The following is a 23,654-nucleotide window of genomic DNA, read 5'->3' as shown; positions in this document are numbered from 1 at the left end:
ACTACCAGCTATAAATATCCAATTGTTTGAAAGAATGGTGACGTTCTTGTGAACGTATTCCTGCCAAAAATCCTAACCAATAACCCCAGGAGGTTTTGGGAAATAATAAACCCCCAAGCAACATGCAACACTCGCATTACAAACCCCGCGGGTGAGGAAGCCACTGATGATGAAGGTGCTGAAATATTTAACCGCGCTTTTGCGTCCGTCTTCACAGACGAAACAAACTCATCACTACCCACTCCGCCTACTGTAGCACTGCCAACAATGCCACCCCTTGACATCACAGTGCAAGGCATAACTAACCATATTGACAGAATAAAACTTTCATCAGCTGCTGGAGTGGACGAAAACTCCATAATACTGAAAAACACCTAACACATTTCAGCCATATATCTTTCATTATTGTACAGTAAAAGCTCGTTAATTCGAGACTGACGGGACCGCGAAAAATTGTCGAATTATCCGAATGTTGAATTATCGAATGAACAACAAAAAAAATGTTTGCCGCAACAGGACGTACCTTTATTGGGCAAAGAAATCTGTTATCGTCGCCTGCTTTTTCGAGCGAATTTGAGCGACTACGATAGCTCTAACAGCTGCCAGGTGTTCCGCGGCACACGCCCGTCAGGGATTTGTTCACAGAAGTCCTCCCGCACAGACAAGGCTTCTGCGGCTTCTTTCACCGTGCACTTCGGCATTTGGAACAACTGCTCACAATCGTCAGCGCCTGTCACTTCAATTATTTCATCCTCAGTCAGCTGATGGGACACAAAGGCGAGGCGCGCAGGCACTACGCGCTACCCACTCGAAAGCAGCGCGGGGAGGAGGTGAAGCGAGCGTGGCTTCGGCCGCTTCTCTCTTTTTTCAGCCAGCGTCCGCTTCTGCGACGCCCGTCTTATCTTTTCTCTTTATCTTTCCTCTGATCTTTTAACTCTCCTCTAACTGCACGTGGCAGCGGTGGTGGCTCAGCTGAGCCAGTAGGCGAGCCCGTGCAATTTCCTTTCACCCTTCTCTCAGTCACAACAAAACAGCAACAACAAGCAGCGCAGTAAACACGCTGAGAAAGCGCGCAATTACCAAAAAAGGCGCTGCCTTATGGTTAAATAACCGCGATCGTAGCAGCAAGAACACGTGGAAACGACGACATACGCCAATACGAGACTTGCTGTCGCTTCGGCCACCTCTAACCTCTCTTCCCTCGCTCATGCTGATGACGACCATACGGATGGCCTATCAGCCGTACAGTACACTGATCTCCATTAGGGGAGCTGGATGCCGCATCGGGCGCCCGAAAGTGAAGCCACCGGAAGTAAGCGGCCTTGTCCCGGAAGTCAGCCTTTGGCAGTGCATGAAATCGGACCTCAGCACGGTTTTTCAGCTCCAGTTTTGTTTTCCCACTTAGCATTTTGTCTTTTCGCCGTTCTCGTCTTTTTACATGACAATGCCTACCTGTTGCGCCGTCAACTGAGCGAGGAGACCAGCGAAGTCTTCGGGAAGACGTTTAAAAAATAAGGGTCCATTGCATCGCAATGGGACGACACTAGCAGACGACAGGACGCCGCTACACGCAGCAAGTATGGAACCTCGTCTGCCCAGCTCTGTGTCGTCCCGTCTCCAACACCGCTCTTTACTGTGATGCACGTGCCCGCGCTCATGGCCAAGTTATGCTATCAATGGGGGATAAATTGAAGAAAGAATAGATGGAAACCTTCACCAGGCACCTGACTTTGCAGTGACCGTTTTTCCGAATTATGTTTAGACCGAACCGGAGCGAGGGCTAGGCTACTATCTGGTGAGGTGTCGACGGCGTTCGGTTGGTTCACATTAGCGCCTCCAAAAGGTATGGTACTGCTTTTTTGATGGAACGTGTCATGTACTGTTTCGTATTGGAGCAAGTTAAGCCTGAATGGGCTTTAATTCGCGGTGCTTGGTGCAGTTGACTTCTAACAGCGCTTCTCACGCGCACTGCAGCATTCGTCTTCCTTGCCAGTCGTTCCTCTCGCGCTGTGCCTTTTCTTTGCGGCACGAAAATTCGGTTTTATGATGACCTAGCCTCATCGTCACTCCACTACTTCTCCTTCACGCTCGGAAGACAAGAACCAGGCAAGAACATGGCGTTTAATGCACGTACTCCTTTGCCACGGCAGGGTGAGGCCTGCATGCCTATTTTCTTCGCTTTCGCAGAAATTGCAGGGCTCTGCACACAGTGCTGACATTTCTCGCGTTCAGCTTGCTTGTTCCTTTCATATAACAGCAGACATTACACGAGAACAGCGCAAAAAACTGAGAACGAAAGGGCGAAGGACGCGACTTTTTGCATTGAAATACACAGCAGACACTCGACTTCCGGGACAAGCCGTCCAACTTCCGGTGGCTTCACTCGCGCTCTTCTCAGAAAGCGGGAATGCGGCATCCAGCCACCTAGTGGAGATCAGTGGTACAGTAGCGCCGCTCGTGGCAGTGTTTTTTTCTTTTTGCTCTCGGCGCACCTGCTTGGCGGGCTGCGGAGAGAAGTCGAATTAACCGACGCACGGCAAAATTTGTTCGAATTAATGAGAGTTTCGTCCCATAGAATCCTATGTATAATTGTAGGGACCTCGCGTGCGCGTCGAATTATCCGATTTTTCGAATTAACGGGGGTCGAAATTAACGAGCTTTCACTGTATTCGCAATCGCTTTCAGCAGGAATGCTACCGGATGACTGGAAGGTTGGGAGGGTCATTCCGGTCCACAAATCAGGTCCAAAGGACTCTCCACTGAATTACCGCCCCATCTCTCCTTGACCAGTGTGCCTTGCAAAATCATGGAACATGTCATCTATTCCCATGTCGTAAACTTCCTAGATTCTAACAATCCAGCTCAGCACGGGTTTCGTAGGGGACTCTCCTGCGAGACCCAACTGGCAATCTTCACTTCCGATCTGCATGCTAACCTCGACCGTAACCTACAGACCGATGCATTATTTTTAGATTTCGCGAAGGCTTTTGACAAGGTGCCACATCAACGCCTATTACTTAAACTATCCTTTTTAAATTTGCACCCTAATATTCTAGACTGAATTAAAGAATTCCTAGCTAACCGTTCTCAGTTTGTTTCTATTAACAGTCACAACTCAAGCACTCTCCCTATAACATCTGGCGATCCGCAGCGATCTGTGCTCGGCCCGCTTTTATCCTTAATATATATTAACGATCTGGCGCCACAAGTATCGTGTAACATCCGCATATTCGCCGACGACTGTGTAATTTATCGTACCGTTACTAACATTTCTGATCAAGTGGCTCTTCAAAATGACCTCAACCGCGTCCATGAATGGTGTGACCTCTGGCTAATGACACTAAATGCAAAAAAATGCAAACTCGTCTCATTTCATCGTCAACGCAACCCCCTTATTTTTTCCTATACAGCGGCCAACTCATCTATAGAAAGCGTCCAATCGTTCAAGTACCTCGGTGTAACACTCTGTCTTGGCGAACACACATTACCACAATCATAACAGATCTCTAGGATTCCTGAAACGTCACCTTCGTCATGCACCACAGCACTAGCTTACAAAACCCTTATTAGACCTAAACTTGAGTACGCCAGTCCCATCTGGAATCCACACCAAATATACCTAACAAATGCACTCGAATCAGTTCAAAACCGCACCATTCGCTTCGTTCATTCTGCACATTCATATACAATCAGCGTCTCATCTCTAAAGAATAATTCTGGTCTCGAAAGCCTTGAAACTCGCCGACGCGTCGCCTGCATGTGTTTGCTCCACAAATTTTTCCATAGCACTCTGAATCAAACACCTTACATTTCTCATCCGACCCGCATATCTCACCGCACTGCACACCCGTTTCAGATCGCCCGGCCTCTGTCGCGCACTGCCACTTTTTCGGGTTCCTTTTTTCCCCGCACCATTGTTGACTGGAATGCCCTCCCCGCCGATGTAGCCGCCATCACGTGCCCATCTTCATTCTTATCCGCTGTAACCACTTGTATCATACTGCAATGACATGTATTTATTATTGTTGAATATATTAACCCACCCCTTATGTAATACCCCCTGAAGGGGGTCTTTAAGGTGAATATAGTGAAGTGAAGTGAAGACACACATGCTTCACGGGTTGACCGGCCTAACTTTTAACTGTGTGCTCAAACTTCATAGAGGGACGACGGGTAACCGTAAAGTGGATCCCGCGCCTCTGTTGACCGTAAAGGCGGGGGTTTGTGACAACGATGTAGCCCTTCAACGTCGCTTTCTTCAGTGAAGGGCAACTCAAGTTTCCCCGCAAGATCGTTAACTTTGTCTAGCAGCTTTTCACCATCAGTCAAAGGCAGTCCATGAATTTCCATATTCTGACGTCTACTGTACTGATTTAGGTCGTTCAGTTCATGGCGCAGTTTTTGAATTTCAAGCCTGTCATGGTTTTCCTCAATGTTGTCAACTCTCTTGCGAAGGGACTGGATTTCCCTTTCATGTCTCTCCGATGTTTCTAGTAGTTTGTCGTAGCTATCAGACATGTGTTGGAGGGACGTTTCAATGTTCGACACTGTTTCTTTCATGGTTGTCAAGTTGTCTACTTTTGCTGTAAGGTATGCCAGTGCTTTACTGATATCAATAAGCTGTTTGCCTGAAGCAACAGGAGTCTGATTACTCTGAGATCCGCCACCATCGTTGGTGTGAGATACTGGTGTACAGCATGTCAAGCATTTCAGAGCTTTTCTTGTTTTAGCGTCTTTGCTTTTAAAAAGCCGTTCTCCAACTCTGGCACACTTTCCAATATGATATTTCTGGCAACAATCGGCACATGCGGCATTTCACGCACAAAGTTGGTCACCAGTGCAGGGGCCGCAGCGGCACCAGCAGGTGAAAAAAAGTGGAATCAAGTAGACTACCCTGCGAAGTCAGAAACCGTTGCCTGAGCACTTTGCGGTCGACCTTGCCGCCGCCACCGCTGCCCAATGAGTGAAACAGATGACGCTCTTCCAGGCTTTATGAATGGCCTGGAGGGGGCGTATCTTTGTCAGATGCCCCCAGCGTAGCTGACGGACTGCAGATCGTACGCGTTGCAGTTATCTTCTGGTGACCTAGGGGGCAGTCTGCAAAGTCAGATTAAATTTGCTAGTGTGACAGGGGTATAAGGATATTTACCCGAAAGGAAACAGACTGTGCTCATGGGACGATGGTACGTAACCTGATTACTCATCGGGCAGCGGTGGCAGAGGCAGGGACAACCGCAAAGTGCTCAGGCAACTGTTTGGTTTTTGGTTTTTGGTTTTTATGGGGTTTAACGTCCCAAAGCGACTAAGGCTATGAGAGACGCCGTAGTGGAGGGCTCCGGAAATTTCGACCACCTGGGGTTCTTTAACTCTTTCCTTACCACGGGAAAAACGACCGTTTTTCACATGTCTCAGACAAAATTTTTTTTTAGAAAAAGTGTGATAGATAAAATTATATAAAATGCATAACAATAATTCAGATAGAATGCGCTTTATAATGAAATTTATTTGAACACATATTCTGCTTGAAATGCTGTGAAAAAAAATCAGTAAACATAACAAAAAGTAAAAAAGAAGAAAAGTTTGTGTTTATATGACGATAACTTTCCAAACACTTGTACTAAAAAATTCTAGAAATTACAAACAATTCAAATTCTTTCTAAAACATGGCATTAAAGTTTGAAAATTATAACTTGAGTAGTTTTCGAGCTAGAATTTTTTTTCTTCATGCCTCTTGAAAAGGCTCGTTTGAGAGTGCCCTTTATATGATTTTTACAGTCCAACAAAAAAAAATTGGAAGTGTAATGTTATGCGCCAAACGAAAGCTTGTTAAGCGTGGTTTAAAAAATACAAATCAAAACTTATTTAATTTACGTCAAAAATTAAAAAAAATGTATAAAACACAACAAGTATAGGTGTGATATTGCGATATATAGTATGCGATAAGTATAGCTGCGATGTAGCTGCAGAATCGAAATCCGACGTTACAACATCTTCGTCCGAGTCACTGCTGCTCGGAGGATCTTGAAAATCAGCTGCAGAGGCTGGAGAATCGCGTGCAGCGGGACTCTTCCGAGCGCGCGAAGCGCCCGACCTCGACGCGACGCCATCCTCACCGCGTATTATGTCGCAATAAGCCTATGCTCCAAGGGCACTTCAAAAATGCACGACTGGCGGGAAAATTACGAACTAGGCCGAAAATGGAACTAACCGTCTGAACAACAAACCAGATGCGCCCGCACAAGCGGACAGGAAAAAGACAGCGAAACTATCAGGCCAACGTTCCGGGATCGGTTTGCGCAGTTGCAGCGTCTGAACCAAAATCCGACAATGCAACATCGTCACCAGAGACTCTACTACTCGTAGCATAGATAATAATTGCAGTCAACGCAGTAGAATTGCGCGCAGCAAGGTTTTTCCGAGCGCGCGCCGTCTGCGCGTCCGACACCATGCACGGAGCATCCGCGCCGTACCCTCCGCTTCAAGGGTGTTTCAAAAATTCGCGCGTCGTGGGAAAATTGCTCTCTACGCAGAAACCGAAACTGTAGTCTCTGGAGAACAACTTAGATGGCGCCACATCACCGTAACGGCTACAATGAGGAGCTTCGGTTCGCACAAACAGACCGGAACGAGGAATCTGAACGCACAGGCCAGCGTTCTGGGTTCTGGTTGCCCAGTTTCGGCTTCGAAACAATACCTGACGATACAGCATCGTCGTCAGGGTCTGTGCTAATCGATACATCAAAAATATGTGATGCAAACGCAGCGGAATTGAGTGGAACGGGGTTTTTTCGAGCGAGCGCCATTCCCGATGATGACGGCATGTTCGGAGCGCCCGACGCCGCATACCCAACTTCAAGCGCGTCTCAAAAATTGCCGCTTTTTGGCAAAAATATAAACTGAACAGGAAGTTGAAGTTTAATGTGTGAACAACAAACCGAATGACTCAGCAAGTCCGTAGCGGCCGCGGTCGCACTGCCGTAGCGCTTCGAATTTTTCGATCACCGGTGTTCGAAGCACAGTGGCGTGGTAACGAAAGAGTTAACGTGCACTGACATCGCACAGAACACGGGCCTCTAGAATTTCTAGGAATGATATAAAGGATAAAAAGGAAAAAACAGGAAAAAAACGCTCAACACGTGCGCTTACAACAGCCGAAGATTACTACTGTTCTTGAGGTAGGTTAATTCAGTTCCCCCTAACATCGCCGAAGGAGAGCTGACCAGCCAAATCAGGCCCTCCCGAATCCGGAGCGCGTCGGCGCCGCACAGGCGGGCTACACGACTCCGGAGGTTCTGGCCTGGACTCAAGCATACATACTAGTTGCGCACGTTAAAGCACCCGCGCTCTTAGGCCCCCGGCAAAGGCCGAGGCACCCGGGAGCCAAACTCTACGCACCTTTCTGCTGCCCGAGTCGGTGGCGATCTCTCCGCTCATTTCCCGCTCGGGACCTCTCGCCGAAACAACGCCCCCAAACTGTCACTCGGGGTGACCCAATGGGGACGCGAGGTCGAAGCGGGAAGAACGGAAGGGAGGGTGATTTACTGCGGTTCTGGAAAGAGCTTCCCTTGCAAGGGAGGACAAACAGCGCGGCTGCCCGCATTCCGCTCGTGGACACCCCACGGGGGGTCTCTCTAACGAACAAAACGGCAGAAGCGGGCGCACACTCGGGTAGCCCAAGAAGCTCAATCCCCACATCCTTCGAGCTTAACGAACATGGCACGCCAACCAGCAAGAATCACGCATCCCAAAATGACCAATGGTCGCGGGAAAGACGCTGCTTCACGCTCGGCCGCTGCTGTAGGCTGCTGAGACCGAGAGTAATAGCTATCCACGACAGCCTCTAGTGTGAACAGAATCACACAAACATTAACTTTTTTCAGCAGAACTAAATAAATGCACTGTCTAGGTTTGGCAGTGTGCACATTATTTTTTCGCGTCGCTTGTTCCTGCTGTGTATCTGGTGTCCAGAGTACGCATTCGGTTCGAGATCGAATGCGAATGAGTTCCCCTAACTCGTTCGATGGCGAATGTCATTCGAACCTTACATGTTTGAACCTTACGACATTACATGTTCCAGTGTAGCAGTCGATTAATGACATTAGGTGCTAATATCATTCGATTCGAATGATATTAAATTTGCTAGTGTCACAGGGTTATTAGAAGGCGCGCCCCAACTTCGACTGGCGCCCATACATGACGCCGTTTCTTTATCAGCGGCGGATGCGAGTGCCACAGCACGCTTGCATCGGCCGTCCACGCCGGCTCTGCGGGAGCTCTCTGCTGCAATTATGTTCCTTCGTGTGTCCGACTGCATGCGGGCAGTAATGCAGCATGTAAAATCTGTTGTGTGTATTGCAACGAAAGAGTGAAGTGGCACTTACTTCCAGGTCCACATCGTAGCCTGGCGCATTCAGCTTCGTGGTATGCACTTAGCGAATATGTGCGTGACCACACCTTGGCACTGGTAGTACACATGGCTTGCCTCATAAGGGTACTTCCCCTTTTCGAGATGGAAAAAACTGCTTCCGATTATCGAAGCTCTGGAAGCCGCACCGCAGCCGAGCGCAGCCAGCTCCCTCCTCATTCCTCTGACGAGCGTTGTGCCATAAGCTGTTTCGCTCAGGTGACGGTGATGCCATACAACGGCCGCCCGGTTCCTACAGGCTATAACATCAAGTTGTTTGAACATCCTTTGGTTTCAGGAGTCATATCCGCATGACAGCTGTCGAAAAGGGAGAAATCTGTGGTGCCTTATTGCTGAAAATTTGGCGCAGCATTCCGTTTGCCACCAGCGTGAAACATGGTACAGACCCTGCCATGTGGCCTAGTCCTTTCAGGCATTTCAGGTACCGTGCTGTGTGGCTGATTTTGGATCAGCAGCAGCCCAAAGAACCTGACGGCATTCACTAGGCGCTGCTGTTGTACTCGGCCAGCTTGCGTTTTCCCCTAAGAGCCCCTGCTGTTCCTGAGAAAGAATGTATTTCAGTGCAGCAGTGTGCATGCTGCTTTATGGCTGCGTTGTTCACTGCTTATGGCACAAGATGCTCCTACCGGTAGTGCGTAAAAAATCGTCTTCATTTTTGAAGGAATTAATTAACATGAAATGAACGAGTGAGTGCGAACGTCTAATGCAGTGGTGTTGAAATTCAAAATACTTTGATTCTTGAATTGGAAGGTTTCAGAGCTGCGTGAACAGTTTGCACAGTCATGGTCATTAACATCTAAGTGTTGTAAAAGCAAGCCATGGTTCACGAAGGAAGTGTGCTCAGGAGAAGGCATGCTTTAATAGCTTATAAATGGGGCCTCGTTTTTAATAGTAAAATATATCTTAACGAAATTGGATGTGCTGTGTTTCTTCTTCCTGTTTTCAAAAATATAATTACTTTCAGAATATTCCAGTAAGTTCTCATAATATATGAAAATAACAAGAGTAATTAGCTAAATTCTTACAGCTTGTTAAGACACTTTCTTTCAACGTTTTTAATTTCGATTGAAATGGAGCCGTAGTCAAAGACTTCCCATCTGGAGCTATGGTAGTTATACTGTTTTTGAGGTATGTCATCATATAATCATCATCATCATGTTCAAACACCATAATTTTGAAATGTAGTTAGGTGACAGTCAGCATCATCATCATCAAATTGTATTTTCGATACATTTACAAGATAAAGAACTGAAATTGATTTCCGATACAGATACTCGGTACTATATCGTCGACACTTTATGCACCACTGAAATTGTGAATATTACCGTATATACTCGTGTAAGGGGCGCACTTTTATTCTGAGTTTTTTTTCTGCTGTCGTCAATGAATGTTCTCCGAATATGTGGCACTGACAAGAAAAGAGATTAAATATCTTGAATAACCTTTGACGACATGATGCGACAGGAGGATATCTCCTCGCCTTCCTTTGGTTGTTTTTTGTTTTCCTTTCCGGTATTTATTGCGAGCAATGCAATAAACCATGCAGTTGTAAGTTCAGCGCTGTGTGTGTGCGTGTCTTCTTTCTTCGTCCCGTGTAAGCGCGCTGTTTTACGGTGTGATCATGTACCAACTGGCCCGGCAACTATCCTTAATGTTCTAAGTAGTTAGGCCCTGTGATTTCATTGCTTCCCTCTTGGTTTGAGTGCTCTTGTAAAAATCTCGCCTGAATTTTTCCTTTATCTTCTGTAATGCTATATTGGTGGTGTTGCGGTATATTGTATGAAAGCGCCTCCCACATTCACCTTCCAAAATAAAAGCCCTGTTTTTGTCTATGCAGTGGACGGGGGCCACCGGGCGGTGATCTTTGACCGCTTCACGGGTGTCAAGAACTATGTGGTGGGTGAAGGCACGCACTTCCTCATACCCTGGGTCCAGCGGCCCATCATCTACGACGTGCGCTCGCGGCCACGCAATGTGCCGGTCGTCACGGGCAGCAAAGGTGGGCCGGCACAAGGAAAACGGTCCGCATGTCCACACTTTGCCTTTTCTGCACAAAAAACTGGCTGTGAACTCCATTTACAAGTAGTGTCCTCACGTCATGATACCAGACAGTGTGAAGCATCCGCAGGAACAGTCTGTGTGCATGGGCATGCCACCAGTGTCAGGGCCCTTTGGAAGCCTTAACTTACTCGCATAATAGGCGCACCCCGAACTTGGCACTGAGATCAATACTGTATTTACACGATTGCAGGCCGATGCCTGTATGCCACCCCCCATCTTTACTTTTTTGCTGAACTGACTACTAGTCCTCACTAGTGTGGCTGACATCGCGGCTGCTGTGGACCGACAGCACGTACAACGACATCGCGTTGAACAGCCTCACGCAGTTGTCAGGGATGCTCCCTTCTGTTTGGAAACCTTCCTGACTTAGGCCTACAAAAACCTAGGAGTCACATACGAAAATTTAGGCACGCCACACTTTTTGGCCACGGCAAATTTCCGGCCTGCCGCACGCTTGCCGTGTTCGAGAGCGAACTCCAAGCCATGTAGCTTGGCAGCAGCGCATGAAAGCCACAACTACGATGAACTAGCATGCTACCACAGATCCTGGGCTCCCGGGCCTTTGGCAGCCACAAAAATTAGGCGTGGTTTAGCTCTGACTAAGCCTGGTCAGTTGCGTTAGCAACAGCTACATGGCTACGCTTGTAGTTTCGGCTTGTGGTGTAACTAGGTATTTGGCCGTATAGTAAAGACATGGCAGGATACAATGTTTAGACAACGACTATGCTTTTGTTGTTTTTATCCCGCTGAATACGCTACGGTGATCTGTAAAGTAGTGAGACTTTGTTTCGACCTGGCCAATGACGTACTCGGTTTCCGCCGAGGCTCTGTCTAGCACAAGGTCTAAACTACTTTCCCATTGAGTAGTTCTTGGTTGAAACTGGCTCAACTCGAGCAGAAACCTCTTCTCAGCCGCTTGGACGAGTCTCTCTTCGTTTCTCTGTTAAGTGACCCGTCACCACTACTAGTTCTTTCTCGGCTCGGCTGGGCATTCCGGTAGCCAACAGCGTGGAACGTCCTTGGCCCAAAGGTGACGTCGCAGCGGCAAATAAACAGGTCGAATTCGGCTCTGAGCATGTCCGTTCTTCGAGCTTTCTTGTACGTTTTTCATCCGTTTCCCGAGCACGTCGTTTGCGCTTGGTTTCATTCCGATGATCTTGGGAACTCATCCCGGAATCTTCCGTAGGCATCAGCCTGGAGTCACTCTGAGAAGTAGAGCGACTTCTTCTAGCTGCATCTTGGTTACGACGCCTTTCGAGTCGATCTTGGGAACTCATCCCAGAATCTTCCCTAGGCGTCAGCCTGGAGTCACTCTGAGAAGTAGAGCGACTTCTTCTAGCTGCATCTTGGTTAGACGCCTTTCGAGTCGATCTTGGGAACTCATCCCAGCATCTTCCGTAGGTGTCAGCCTAGTGTCACTCTGAGAAGTAGAGCGACTTCTTCTAGCTGCATCTTGGTTAGACGCCTTTCGAGTCGATCTTGGGAACTCATCCCAGAATCTTTCCTAAGCGTCAGCCTAGTGTCACTCTGAGAAGTAGAGCGACTTCTTCTAGCTGCATCTTGGTTAGACGCCTTTCGAGTCGATCTTGGGAACTCATCCCAGAATCTTTCCTAAGCGTCAGCCTAGTGTCACTCTGAGAAGTAGAGCGACTTCTTCTAGCTGCATCTTGGTTACGACGCCTTTCGAGTCGATCTTGGGAACTCATCCCAGCATCTTCCGTAGGTGTCAGCCTAGTGTCACTCTGAGAAGTAGGGCGACTTCTAGCTGCATCTTGGTTACGACGCCTTTCGAGTCGATCTTGGGAACTCATCCCAGAATCTTCTCTAGGCGTCAGCCTGGAGTCACTCTGAGAAGTAGGGCGACTTCTAGCTGCATCTTGGTTACGACGCCTTTCGAGTCGATCTTGAGAACTCATCCCGGAATCTTCCGTAGGCGTCAGCCTGGAGTCACTCTGAGAAGTAGGGCGACTTCTTCTAGCTGCATCTTGGTTATGACGCCTTTCGAGTCGATCTTGGGAACTCATCCCGGAATCTTCCGTAGGCGTCAGCCTGGAGTCACTCTGAGAAGTAGGACGACTTCTTCTAGCTGCATCTTGGTTATGATGCCTTTCGAGTTGATCTTGGGAACTCATCCCGGAATCTTCCGTAGGCGTCAGCCTGGAGTCACTCTGAGAAGTAGGGCGACTTCTAGCTGCATCTTGGTTACGACGCCTTTCGAGTCGATCTTGGGAACTCATCCCAGAATCTTCTCTAGGCGTCAGCCTGGAGTCACTCTGAGAAGTAGGGCGACTTCTAGCTGCATCTTGGTTACGACGCCTTTCGAGTCGATCTTGGGAACTCATCCCAGAATCTTCTCTAGGCGTCAGCCTGGAGTCGCTCTGAGAAGTAGGGCGACTTCTAGCTGCATCTTGGTTACGATGCCTTTCGAGTCGATCTTGGGAACTCATCCCAGAATCTTCTCTAGGCGTCAGCCTGGAGTCATTCTGAGAAGTAGGGCGACTTCTAGCTGCATCTTGGTTACGATGCCTTTCGAGTCGATCTTGGGAACTCATCCCAGAATCTTCTCTAGGCGTCAGCCTGGAGTCACTCTGAGAAGTAGGGCGACTTCTAGCTGCATCTTGGTTACGATGCCTTTCGAGTCGATCTTGGGAACTCATTCCGGAATCTTCCGTAGGCGTCAGCCTGGAGTCACTCTGAGAAGTAGGGCGACTTCTAGCTGCATCTTGGTTACGATGCCTTTCGAGTCGATCTTGGGAACTCATCCCGGAATCTTCCGTAGGCGTCAGCCTGGAGTCACTCTGAGAAGTAGGGTGACTTCTAGCTGCATCTTGGTTACGATGCCTTTCGAGTCGATCTTGGGAACTCATCCCAGAATCTTCTCTAGGCGTCAGCCTGGAGTCACTCTGAGAAGTAGGGCGACTTCTAGCTGCATCTTGGTTACGACGCCTTTTGAGTCGATCTTGGGAACTCATCCCAGAATCTTCTCTAGGCGTCAGCCTGGAGTCACTCTGAGAAGTAGGGCGACTTCTAGCTGCATCTTGGTTACGACGCCTTTCGAGTCGATCTTGGGAACTGATCCCAGAATCTTCTCTAGGCGTCAGCCTGGAGTCACTCTGAGAAGTAGGGCGACTTCTAGCTGCATCTTGGTTACGACGCCCTTCGAGTCGATCTTGGGAACTCATCCCAGAATCTTCTCTAGGCGTCAGCCTGGAGTCACTCTGAGAAGTAGGGCGACTTCTAGCTGCATCTTGGTTACGACGCCTTTCGAGTCGATCTTGGGAACTCATCCCGGAATCTTCCGTAGGCGTCAGCCTGGAGTCACTCTGAGAAGTAGAGCAACTCATTCTAGCCGGGTTATGACGCCTTTCGAGTCTTCTGCTGTCTCTCGAGTGGGTTGGCCCTTTCCAGCTTCGTCCTGTTTCTCTTCAGTGCTCTCCATAACAACAAGATTCCTCCGAGGTGAAGCGCGCATGTACCCTCGTGAAGGGCCACCCCGTCACCCTCTACCTCGGTGGAGAGCACGCATCTGGCGGGAGCGCGCGGCAGCTGCACGGCGCCGACGGCAACGCCATCTGGCGGAGCTCGGCTGAAACGGTTGCTAGGGGAGGGCTGTTCAAGGCTATTCGTGCCTACCGGCTGGCCACTGGCTACACGATGAGGCGAAAACCTGGCGTAGTGTTGCTAACGCAGCTAAAACTGCTGCCGATATGAAAACTCGTGGCGAAGGTGTTATAACGTCAGGACCAAGGCATGCCAGGGAAATGGCATTGCTTTATTCCAAGCAGGCGTACATATATACTGATAGGTGACGTCACACAGTTCACGCTCAGCGATGGTCGCGCCAGATACACATGTGGCGTGTGGGCGTGTCAGCCGACTTGCTGCGTTATCACAGAAGGAAAGTTGATGATGATGAACTTGGCCTCGGGCGCCATCCGTGGGCGGCACCTGGAAGCTCCTGTGTGCGTGTGTGGCCTCCGCAATCAAGCGCCCGTTGCTCGCAGCCGGAGTTGATCGCGGATGCCACGGCGCGTGCATTCCGAAGGCTATTCCCGCATGGATCGTGGATAGTTTGGGTGCGGCCCTTACACGGATCTTTTTTTGTAGCGAGATCTCCACTACGCCATCTCTTCGAGCCTTGAGCCGGTTGGTCACGTGGTGCGGAGCAGCTGCCGAGCTGCAACAGCTGTGCGCATGCGCCTTGTCGAGTGGGGAGGGGGAGAGGTGTTGCAGCTCTATAAGTAGGCGGCTAGGCAGAGCTCCAGGTTTAACCAGAGCTAAACCACAGCCAATTTTTAAAAATATTTCCTTCGGGAAAACAGCTAGGTGCAACCCATAAATGGGTGCGTTTATGCGGTATGTTCAGTTTTGCGAGTCGAAAAATTTCCGGAAATTTTACCCCGTGTAATAGGTGCACCTGGAACTTTGAGCCGGATTTTCTTAAAAAAAAAAGTGCGCCTATTGTGTGAGGAAATATGGTATCCACATTTTGTTGTAGGGTACCACCAAGGCAGTTCTCTCCTCCACAATCGTGGAGTAAGGAAGGGGTATAAGAGAGGATTTGGCTGGCGTTTGAAGAAAAACAGAGGAAATAAGTGCAGAATACGGCGCCTTTCAAAGGCTGGTTCTGATGCCTGCTTGAGTCTTTGTTGGGCCAAAAAACAAAATTTTGGTTTAAAAACAACTTCCACAGTATTGCTGTTGTGTATTTTAGTCTGAAAAAATACACACTATCGTGTAAGCCCAAAAAATCGGTCACCTGTTACATTCTAACTAGTGGACATATACGGGCAACGTAAAATCAGTGTATTGAGGAAGGAAACTTGGGGAAACAAATGAGTGATTTTGTGGAGGGACTCGACTGGTGGAATGTTTGGGCTGGATTTTGTGGTTATACAGTAGCCGACCGATATTTGGGACTCCAGTAATTTGGACTAGCGTGATATTTTGGACTTCGCTGAGGAACCGTTGCGCACCTCATAGGAACATGTACATTTTCACGACTGATATTTTGGACTTTGCGGAGTCTAAAAGTTGGAATTTTCGGACACGCCAACAGTATTGCGGCAAAAGTTTATTTCTGCCTAATATAGATGCAAGCGGGCATCTCTGTCACTATAACCAACCCGTTTGCCACCACCATGAAAGGTGCCATCTTGGATTTAAACGGAATCAGCTCGGTGGGCGCGATCGGACTGGCTTGGATAGGTTTGTCTATTTGTTCTCCATTGTTGCCATTCGAGATAATGAGATGCTTTCCATTGCTATCGAGGTGGCCTACAAAGGGCATGCGATTGCATTGAAAACAGTACAGCGGGACAGCTGCAGCGTCCGCTGCGCCTTGGACGACGCACCCTGCGGTGCGGGGCAGCAGACGTGGTAGACTGGGGAAGGAGGGGGGACTGCATTCGGGGTTTTCCTGTGGGTTACCTCTTGGTCTTCGTGAACGTCATTGCCCCATGCAAACTGACTGTTCTTTCTTCGCGCAGCGAGTGCATTCATTTGCAGCATGACCGCGGCAGCGTCGCACTATCTGGTATCATGATGTGATAAGGTGTGGGCATGAAAAGCATGTCTATGACTCAGATAGTCTAATATTATTGCTTGCAGGCGGAACATGGGGAGTGGCAATTTTCGCGATTTTGAAGGCTGGTTTTTCGCAGAAACTTTATTTTTTTAAGTTGATGGATTTTTCGGGCTGTTCGATTATTGGGACCATTTTTTGGGTCCCGCCGAGTCCGAAAAATCGGTCAGCGACTGTAGTTACTTTGGCTGTTGTGTAGTGAAGTTGAGCCACATGGCTGAGGCCCCAAATTGGTGTCGCATGTCTAGATTTGGAGTGTGATGTACAATGCACTAATGGTTTGGTGCTTTAGAAAAGGTGCTGGGTTCACCTGTTCATAGCGAAGTGCATTTTCAGCAGCTCAAGATTGCTTAAGGGGTTATATCACTTGGGCCTAATTGAAGTATCTGGGGCAGAATTTTCAGTGCTCTTTGAGAAGCACTCCTCATACAAGGCAGGGCTGGTGAAGAGGAGGAGCGGAAGAGAGGTCTATCATTCCCTTCTCCTCTTGTTCAGGCAGAAATTGGGTCAAGTTGTGAGCATTGAAAGAGCAGGCACTCATAGTGGGGTAGAACAGAGAACAACAGGTTGTGCCATGCAATGTCAGACATGGTGTCAGGGACGCTATTCTGGCCATGCATGTGTGACACATGTGGATATGCTCTGTTTTGCATATGTCGCGTTCATTTAGTGAATAAGTATTTCAGCAAGGTTTGTAAGAGGTGTAGACATCCTTCAGTTAAATTTTCACCCTTAGCATTTATTAACCACAGTGCATTTGTGTGTCTGGCGCAATGGATGCACAGCATGATGTGCAGCTCAGGGGGGAAATGAAAGAGTGCTATGCAATGCTGCTCGTGTCGTAGCCTTACTTGGTGGGGTTAAACATTTTGGCCGCATTGCTTCTGCAGAGGTATGTGTCACTACATTTAAACGTCCATGTAACCAAGTACAGTGAAACCTCGTTAAACCGTAGTTGGCCGGAGCTCGGAAAAAGTACGTACTAAACGGTAGTACCGCTTAACAGGAGTAGCATAAAATCGCCCACTTACCTGTCTTGCACTGCAAAAGTTGGCCATCTTTGTTTGACGCTGCCGCGGTGTTCTGGCAGCGCCAGTAGCAGCCTCCAACTCATTCAGGCCAGTCCCCTTTTTTCGGCCGCTGTTGGGCCCCAACACTTTCTATGTCGTGCTCATCACTGTCCGTTCGGCCACAATGGCTTCGTCGGCCCACTTCACTGTGAAATATGAGAAGGCAATGTCTTCTGAAGCTGTCAAGAGCAGGCCATCACAAGCTTGGTCGTCCCTCGGTTCACTAAAACCTGCACGCGTGAAGCAGTTCTGCAGACTCTGCTTGTCGCCCAGCAGGTCACCTTGTCACATTCGAGTGCTAGCGGCATCCTGTGCAGCAGGTTTTTTCTGTACAGCTGCCTAACAGCTCGAATGATCCCTTGGTCCAAGGGCTGGGCGATCGCTGTAGTGTTCGGCGGCAAAAACACTAACTTCACAGCCTTCAGATCATCCAGTGCGACGTGTGCCGATGCGTTGTAACAATGCTTCTTCCTTTCGCCTCAAAACGGCAGTCAATGAGGCGCACATACTCTTCAAAAAGTTTCCGGTCATCCACGCTTTAGTGTTGTTTCTGTAGAAGACTCTTGATGGCGGTCGGGCGCTCTTGAAACACCTCGGCTTCGCTCACTTGCCAATGACAAGAAGCGGCAGTTTCTTGCTTCCTGACATATTAACTCCGAATGCTACCGAAATCACATGCTTGCCGCCGGTGCACAATTCACCCTTGAACACAAACGTTCTATTTGGCAGCAGCTTGAAAAACAACGCGGACTCGTCCGTGTTAAAAATATCATCAGGCGCGTAGTCCTTCAAGATTTGTCCCAGCTGGCCATTCCTCCAATCTTCTGCGTCATCCACGTCAGCTGCGGCACCTTCTCCAGCTATGGTCTGTGTGCTGATGCCATGCCTCACTTTAAACCTCGCCAGCCAGCCATTACTGCACACAAAGTCATCGTGGTTCAGCTGCGGGCCTTCTCAATGAGGAGAGGTCCGCTAACAGGCAGATTTTTTTGCCTGAGCTGCTTTCAGCCACATCCGGAAACGTTGAGCCTATCTTTTCCCAGTAGCGGCAGCACTGCCGAGCAGCTTTTCCCCAATGCCACAAACTGCGGTAGGTCTCTCTCGCGTGCCAACCTCTTGGCTCGATAGGATGGACTGTCTCTGATGCTGAGCAGCTTCTGTCCAAGCTTCGGCAAGATGGGAACTGCGAAATCTCGACCTCTCGGCGCACTCTGCTCAAGGAAACGTCGCATGTGCGAAAGCTGACTGGGCGGACGCTAGTGCGGCCGTTGTTCAGGAATTTACAAACGCTAGCGCCAAATCCTCCTCCAGTTACGTTCGTAGCGGGCGGAGGCAAAATAAGGTCTTAACCATTGAGGTGCGCGGGGGGGGGGGGGGGGGGGGGGTGTTCGCGTGGACTGGCCCAAAACCAAGGTCGCTAGGGGAGGTGGGTGGATGTGCCACTGCCCTGCCACTGCGGTAGTTTGTGGCCTCCGCGATCGGCTGCGGCGGCGCGCTGTCGCGGGGGCCAAGGGTAGTTATTGCTGCTGCTGCAGGAAAACCCCCAAAGATGGCGCTAGCTGTATCATCATCATCGGTTACTGTGGTTGAACTCTGTTAACTTTGGCACCGATTTGTCATTGGCTGTGTGACTTGCTATCCCTTCAGCGGTATTTATGGAAGATTGTTGCGTCGCTAGCCAAACCGTCCTTTGAGTTGGTGCTACCATCGTGAATTCGTTGCGCGCGAGTGCGACGAAAAGTGAAAATGGTACGTGCTAACCGATACGACCGCGATAAGCTGGTACAATTTATGCGGATGCAAAATGCATTATGTTCAATGGTCTCTGAGTCGGGGGCTTGACTTTACTACTTTTAAAACAGAAGTAGTGGGTGTGTTTTAACGAGGTTTTACTGTATATCAGGTTTCGTAACTTTGCGCCCAGAAATATATTTTTAGCTTCAGTATAACAAAGTAGATTTTGCCGCGCTTTGAGTGTTACTGAAATTTCATTGCTGGCTGGAAACGAACTTGAGGAAAAATTGGCTGATTGGAGCACGTGCAGAGATGTAAATGCGATGGTGGTAAGGCTGGCACGAGCATCTGTAGTGCGCCACCCAAAGCTTGATGGAAGGGTGAGTGCCATTGGCACTGGGGTGGGCTCATTGGTTGGTGGGAGGACATGGCGAAAGAAAGGTGATTAAGGACACATCCTAGGCGTAGAGGCAGTATCTGTGTGCGTCGCTGCTGCTGAAGGTTTTAATTGCAATTACGTTTCTGGTGGATTCTTAGTAGGCCAGGAGGGGTGTGCAGAAAAATGCCAGTATTAAATGGAGCTTCACTATACTGCCTTGTGCAGCGTAAGGCGTTTGCATGATTTCAGACTTGCAGAATGTCAACATCACGTTGCGGATCTTGTTTCGGCCCGTGCAAGAGCAGCTGCCCCGCATGTACACGACACTGGGTGTCGACTACGATGAGCGTGTGCTGCCATCCATCACCAACGAAGTGCTCAAGGCAGTTGTGGTGAGTGACACAGCTGCTGTTGAGGGGGTGATGAACTACTCATGTTGTGTGTTTCAACTGATGCAGGCCCAGTTTGACGCCAGTGAAATGATTACTCAGCGAGAGGTGGTTTCACAGAAGGTGTGCGATGAGCTGACTGAGCGGGCCTCGCAGTTTGGCGTCATCCTGGATGACATCTCCATTGTGAGTGCAACTTTTTGTGCCTAGTGGGAGGAAGGGCCATGTCACACATTGAGCTATCGAATGAAAGTGATTAGTTAAATTGTGAATGAGTTCATACAATTCAGCCAGACTTTTTGGAAACTGTGTCCTTATGCCAGCTCACTTCGTTTCTCACTGTTTTAAACATAATAAAGCATTCTGCGCATCTGAATGCCTTCTTCACCCAGACAGACCCTTATGTGATACCCCAGTAGGGGAATTTGAGGTATGAATAAATGTTATTATGACATGCAAGGATGTAAAGTAAATCAGTTGCGCTGAACTAGGCTGGGAATGGAACCCCTAGGCCATTGAGGCATGCTCGTTCAACGTGGTTAAAATGTGTGTGCCTTTGGCATATCACATGGTCTAGTATGCCTACTGATGTATGCCAATGAGTGTAATTAAAAAGAGGCACTAATTAAGAAAGAAAGAAGCCTAGTAAACATAAACACTGCCTTCTCATACCCATAATTTTTTTAGTATGCTTGGTGACACTATCTTTGCATATGTGTTGTTGAGCCTGCCTGTGCTCATCTCTAATATTTCAGATTGACTAGCTATGGTAAACGAGTCTTTAGAACTTTAGACTCAACAGAGGCCTAGATATTGGTCGTGAATGTGTGCATTTCTATGCGGTGTATGAGAGTTGCGCAATAAAGTATGAAATGTTGTACAGATATGAATTATTCGAGTCCGGAAAATTGCTCTGTTACCACGGTAACATTGAAGGTTAAGTTACAAAGAATACATGTGACCATCTTCCGAATTCGTGATAGAAAAGCTACAAGGGGAGTGCTCTTGTGCAGACGCACCTGACGTTCGGCAAGGAGTTCACCCAGGCGGTGGAGATGAAGCAGGTGGCCCAGCAGGAGGCCGAGCGGGCCCGCTTCCTGGTGGAGAAGGCGGAGCAGCACAAGAAGGCAGCCGTCATCACGGCCGAGGGCGACTCCCAGGCGGCCGCGCTGCTGGCCAAGGCCTTCGGGGAGGCCGGGGACGCCCTGGTCGAGCTGCGCCGCCTGGAGGCCGCTGAGGACATCTCCTTCCAGCTGTCGCGCGCGCGCAACGTGGTCTACCTGCCCCCTGGCCAGAGCACGCTGCTCAGCCTGCCTCAGTGAAGCTGTGTGTGTAAATAAACTAGTTGTCTATCAGAAGCAGTGGTCATGGTGCTTGGCTGCTGACCTGAAAGACGCAGGTTCGGTACCCATTTCAATGGAGGCGAAATGCCCATGTACTGTGCGATGTCAGAGCACGTTATAGAACCCCAGGTGGTCGAGTCAAAATTATCTCCTAGCCTGAGTTGCTTTGGGATGGTGGACCCCATAAATCAAACCAAACCAATCCCGGTTGATAGCCAATTTAGGGATAAGAACTTGTGTAATTCCTTTCCAGAGAGTATCGTGGGATGTTCCGACACTCCCGTGCTGCTGCGGATGGTGCGAATGCACGAGCAGCAACTGCACCCTCCACGTCGCGATATTTTTTTGCGTGGTACGCAAATTATTCCTGTCAGCTGTAAACAGGTCGGCGTAAATGCATTTCCAGTGCTTCTGCGTAGTGTTTCTGCATATGGATTTTGCTAGCTTTGGATGATGCGAATATTTTTCACAACTCCAAGAGATGCGTATCGTCAAGAAGATTCTTCTGTATTGGCACTTTAGTGTGGCATTTTCTCTGAATTGGTTCAAAGGAATGTTGATCCGCTTAAAGGCCATGTGAGTGTGATTTTACACTGTCTACAATGCCTCTTAATGTTGGCGAAGTCGACAGAGAGGGTTGACACCATGTGGAGATACTTCACGCATTGTGGAGATCCTTCACGCATTGTGAAGTGGCGTGCCCAAGGTAGAACACAGCCTGCACTTCTGCGAACCACACAGCGTGGTTCTGAGGCCAAAATGGCGGCAGCCGAATGTAGACACTGGCAATGTCCTTTGTAGCCTGTGCAGGAGCTGGGACCTGGGTGCCAATTCCATGGCGGTGTTGTCCGCACCTGGGTTCACCATACTGTAAAGCATAGGTTCTCAAACTTTTTCGCCGCAGGGAACACAAGCGTCATAGTTGGTCAGTGTTTGCTTGTTCACTTTTGTTAGTTTTCTAGCTTTCAGCAATCAGTTTTTTATTCAGTGCCCATCTGTCACTCGTGCTCAGACTTCTACCCCCCCCCCCCCCCCACAAGACAAGAATGCAGATAACTAATTCAAAAAGTTTGCTATCTCGGAAGTTGAGACACTACCTTGGAACGAGCAGACAACTCTGCTCCTGTTATTAGACACTTTTAGTTGCTGCGTACGTAGCGACAATGCGTACGCAACGCTCACTACGTTCCGTACGCTGTAAAGGACACCCCCGTCACACTTATAGTTGGCCGTACCGCCGCAGAGCAGTGCGTAGCGCGTTGTGTTGTGTCGCCATCTAGTAACAAACACTGAAAGCGCTGTAGCGCTCGGCTCAACATTTTTCAGTTTCTGACAATATGAATAGTATATTACTGTTTTTAATGGAGGAAAAAATGTATAATGTTTAATGAAGTGCAAAAGTAGGCACATGGCTGAAAAAAATTATTCGACAGGTGCGGTTGCTATGACGATAAACGTACACAACGTTAGTTAGGCTTAAAAGGTTAAAAATCTGCTCATTATCTGAAAAACAAGTGGCATTTGTCCCTAATATTTTGGCGTGTGGGTGAGAGTAGACAAAATAAAAGCTAACAGCACAGTTTAGAGCGAGCCATCGCATTGAAGAAAGCAGCGGCGAAGTGAAATCGGTCCGAAGCGGGCGAGATGGTCGCCGCCATGTTCTCTACGCAGCACGTAGCGTCCCGCGTTGCGTACGCTACGTTATGCTTTACAGCGGGCGGGCGTACGCAACGCGCGGCTAGATACGTTGCGTTCTGCGCATGCGCATTCGTTACCCGCGGTGTCGTTGCGTACGCAAGCTCACTGCGTACGTCCAACTAAAAGTGTCTATTCACGCCGTGTGCCCGCACATTATGCTCTGCTGGCTTCTTTCCGTTATAGTTGATGAGCACTATCGTCGAACAATTGTCAAAAAGTCCTGTGCAAAAACGCACCTCAAATGCACTCGCCAGACAAAATTTATTCTCAATTTCCCTGACTTGCCATAACATCACATTCTGTCTAACATGACAGTCACTACACATGTGAGAGGGATCTAAGCTTTTGACAAACTAACCTTACTTTTCACTCTTGTCTGCCTTTCTTGCTAAGGGAAATTCATAAACAACAACTAAAAAGAAGTCTTGGTCCGGACAATTTATTTTCCAGGACCCAGCAGAAGCTTTCACTGAGCTGGAGCCTCTCATCCGGTGTTCAATCAACACAATCAACTTGTTCGAGAAACTCACAAAGAAAGATGATGGATAAGCACAAGTTCCCTCTCTTTTGTGTTCAGGGATTAAAATTTAAGCCGTGCCCTTCGGGGTCGCGTCCCTCTAGCTGCTGAAGCGTGACGAATGAAGCCGCCCCTGTCTCTTGTGCTCTGTCGGCCTCGGTAGCGCGTGCAGTGCCGAACCGAACCGTATGCGAGCAAGACCCCTGCGCACTTCGAGCTGGCTGCACTGTCCCCCTTCTTAAGGCCGGTTCACATGCAAGCGACTGAGCGATTGAGCGACGCGTCGCAGCGAAAATTTCCAACTTGTTGAAACCTCGCCGCTCGTCGCAGCGACGACTCAAAAACAGGTTTTTCCGCCGCGGCGACAGGATTCGCTAGCATTTTCGCTGTCATGTGAAACAGGCTTTACCCGTCTGTTGACGCGGCAGACGCAAACGAGTTTTCCGTAGCCTGG

At 48.9% G+C, this 23,654-nt stretch overlaps 1 protein-coding gene across 3 annotated transcripts in view; it reads left to right on the top strand.

Annotated features, from left to right (window-relative positions):
- The window catches only part of Phb1 (prohibitin 1), a 39,480-nt gene extending 18,480 nt beyond the window's left edge, over nt 1–21,000 (top strand). For 2 of the 3 annotated variants that reach the window (XM_089578084.1, XM_089578085.1), the window contains exons 3-6: nt 10,263–10,424; nt 19,503–19,645; nt 19,712–19,828; nt 20,656–21,000. In XM_089578084.1, the coding sequence (XP_089434210.1) occupies nt 10,263–10,424; nt 19,503–19,645; nt 19,712–19,828; nt 20,656–20,964 (731 nt within the window). In that variant the 3' untranslated portion in view covers nt 20,965–21,000. Of the gene's footprint in view, nt 1–10,262; nt 10,447–19,502; nt 19,646–19,711; nt 19,829–20,655 lie in introns of those variants that run through there. The other variant, XM_089578086.1, reaches the window with a different exon arrangement.
- The last annotated feature ends 2,654 nt before the right edge of the window (nt 21,001–23,654 follow it).

Source organism: Amblyomma mixtum, chromosome 3, assembly GCF_055824585.1.
Source record: "Amblyomma mixtum isolate Tamu chromosome 3, ASM5582458v1, whole genome shotgun sequence".
Taxonomy (NCBI): Eukaryota; Metazoa; Arthropoda; class Arachnida; order Ixodida; family Ixodidae; genus Amblyomma; species Amblyomma mixtum.
The sequence above is the reverse complement of the archived record's forward strand: the minus strand, read 5'-3'. Positions and strand labels throughout refer to the sequence as shown.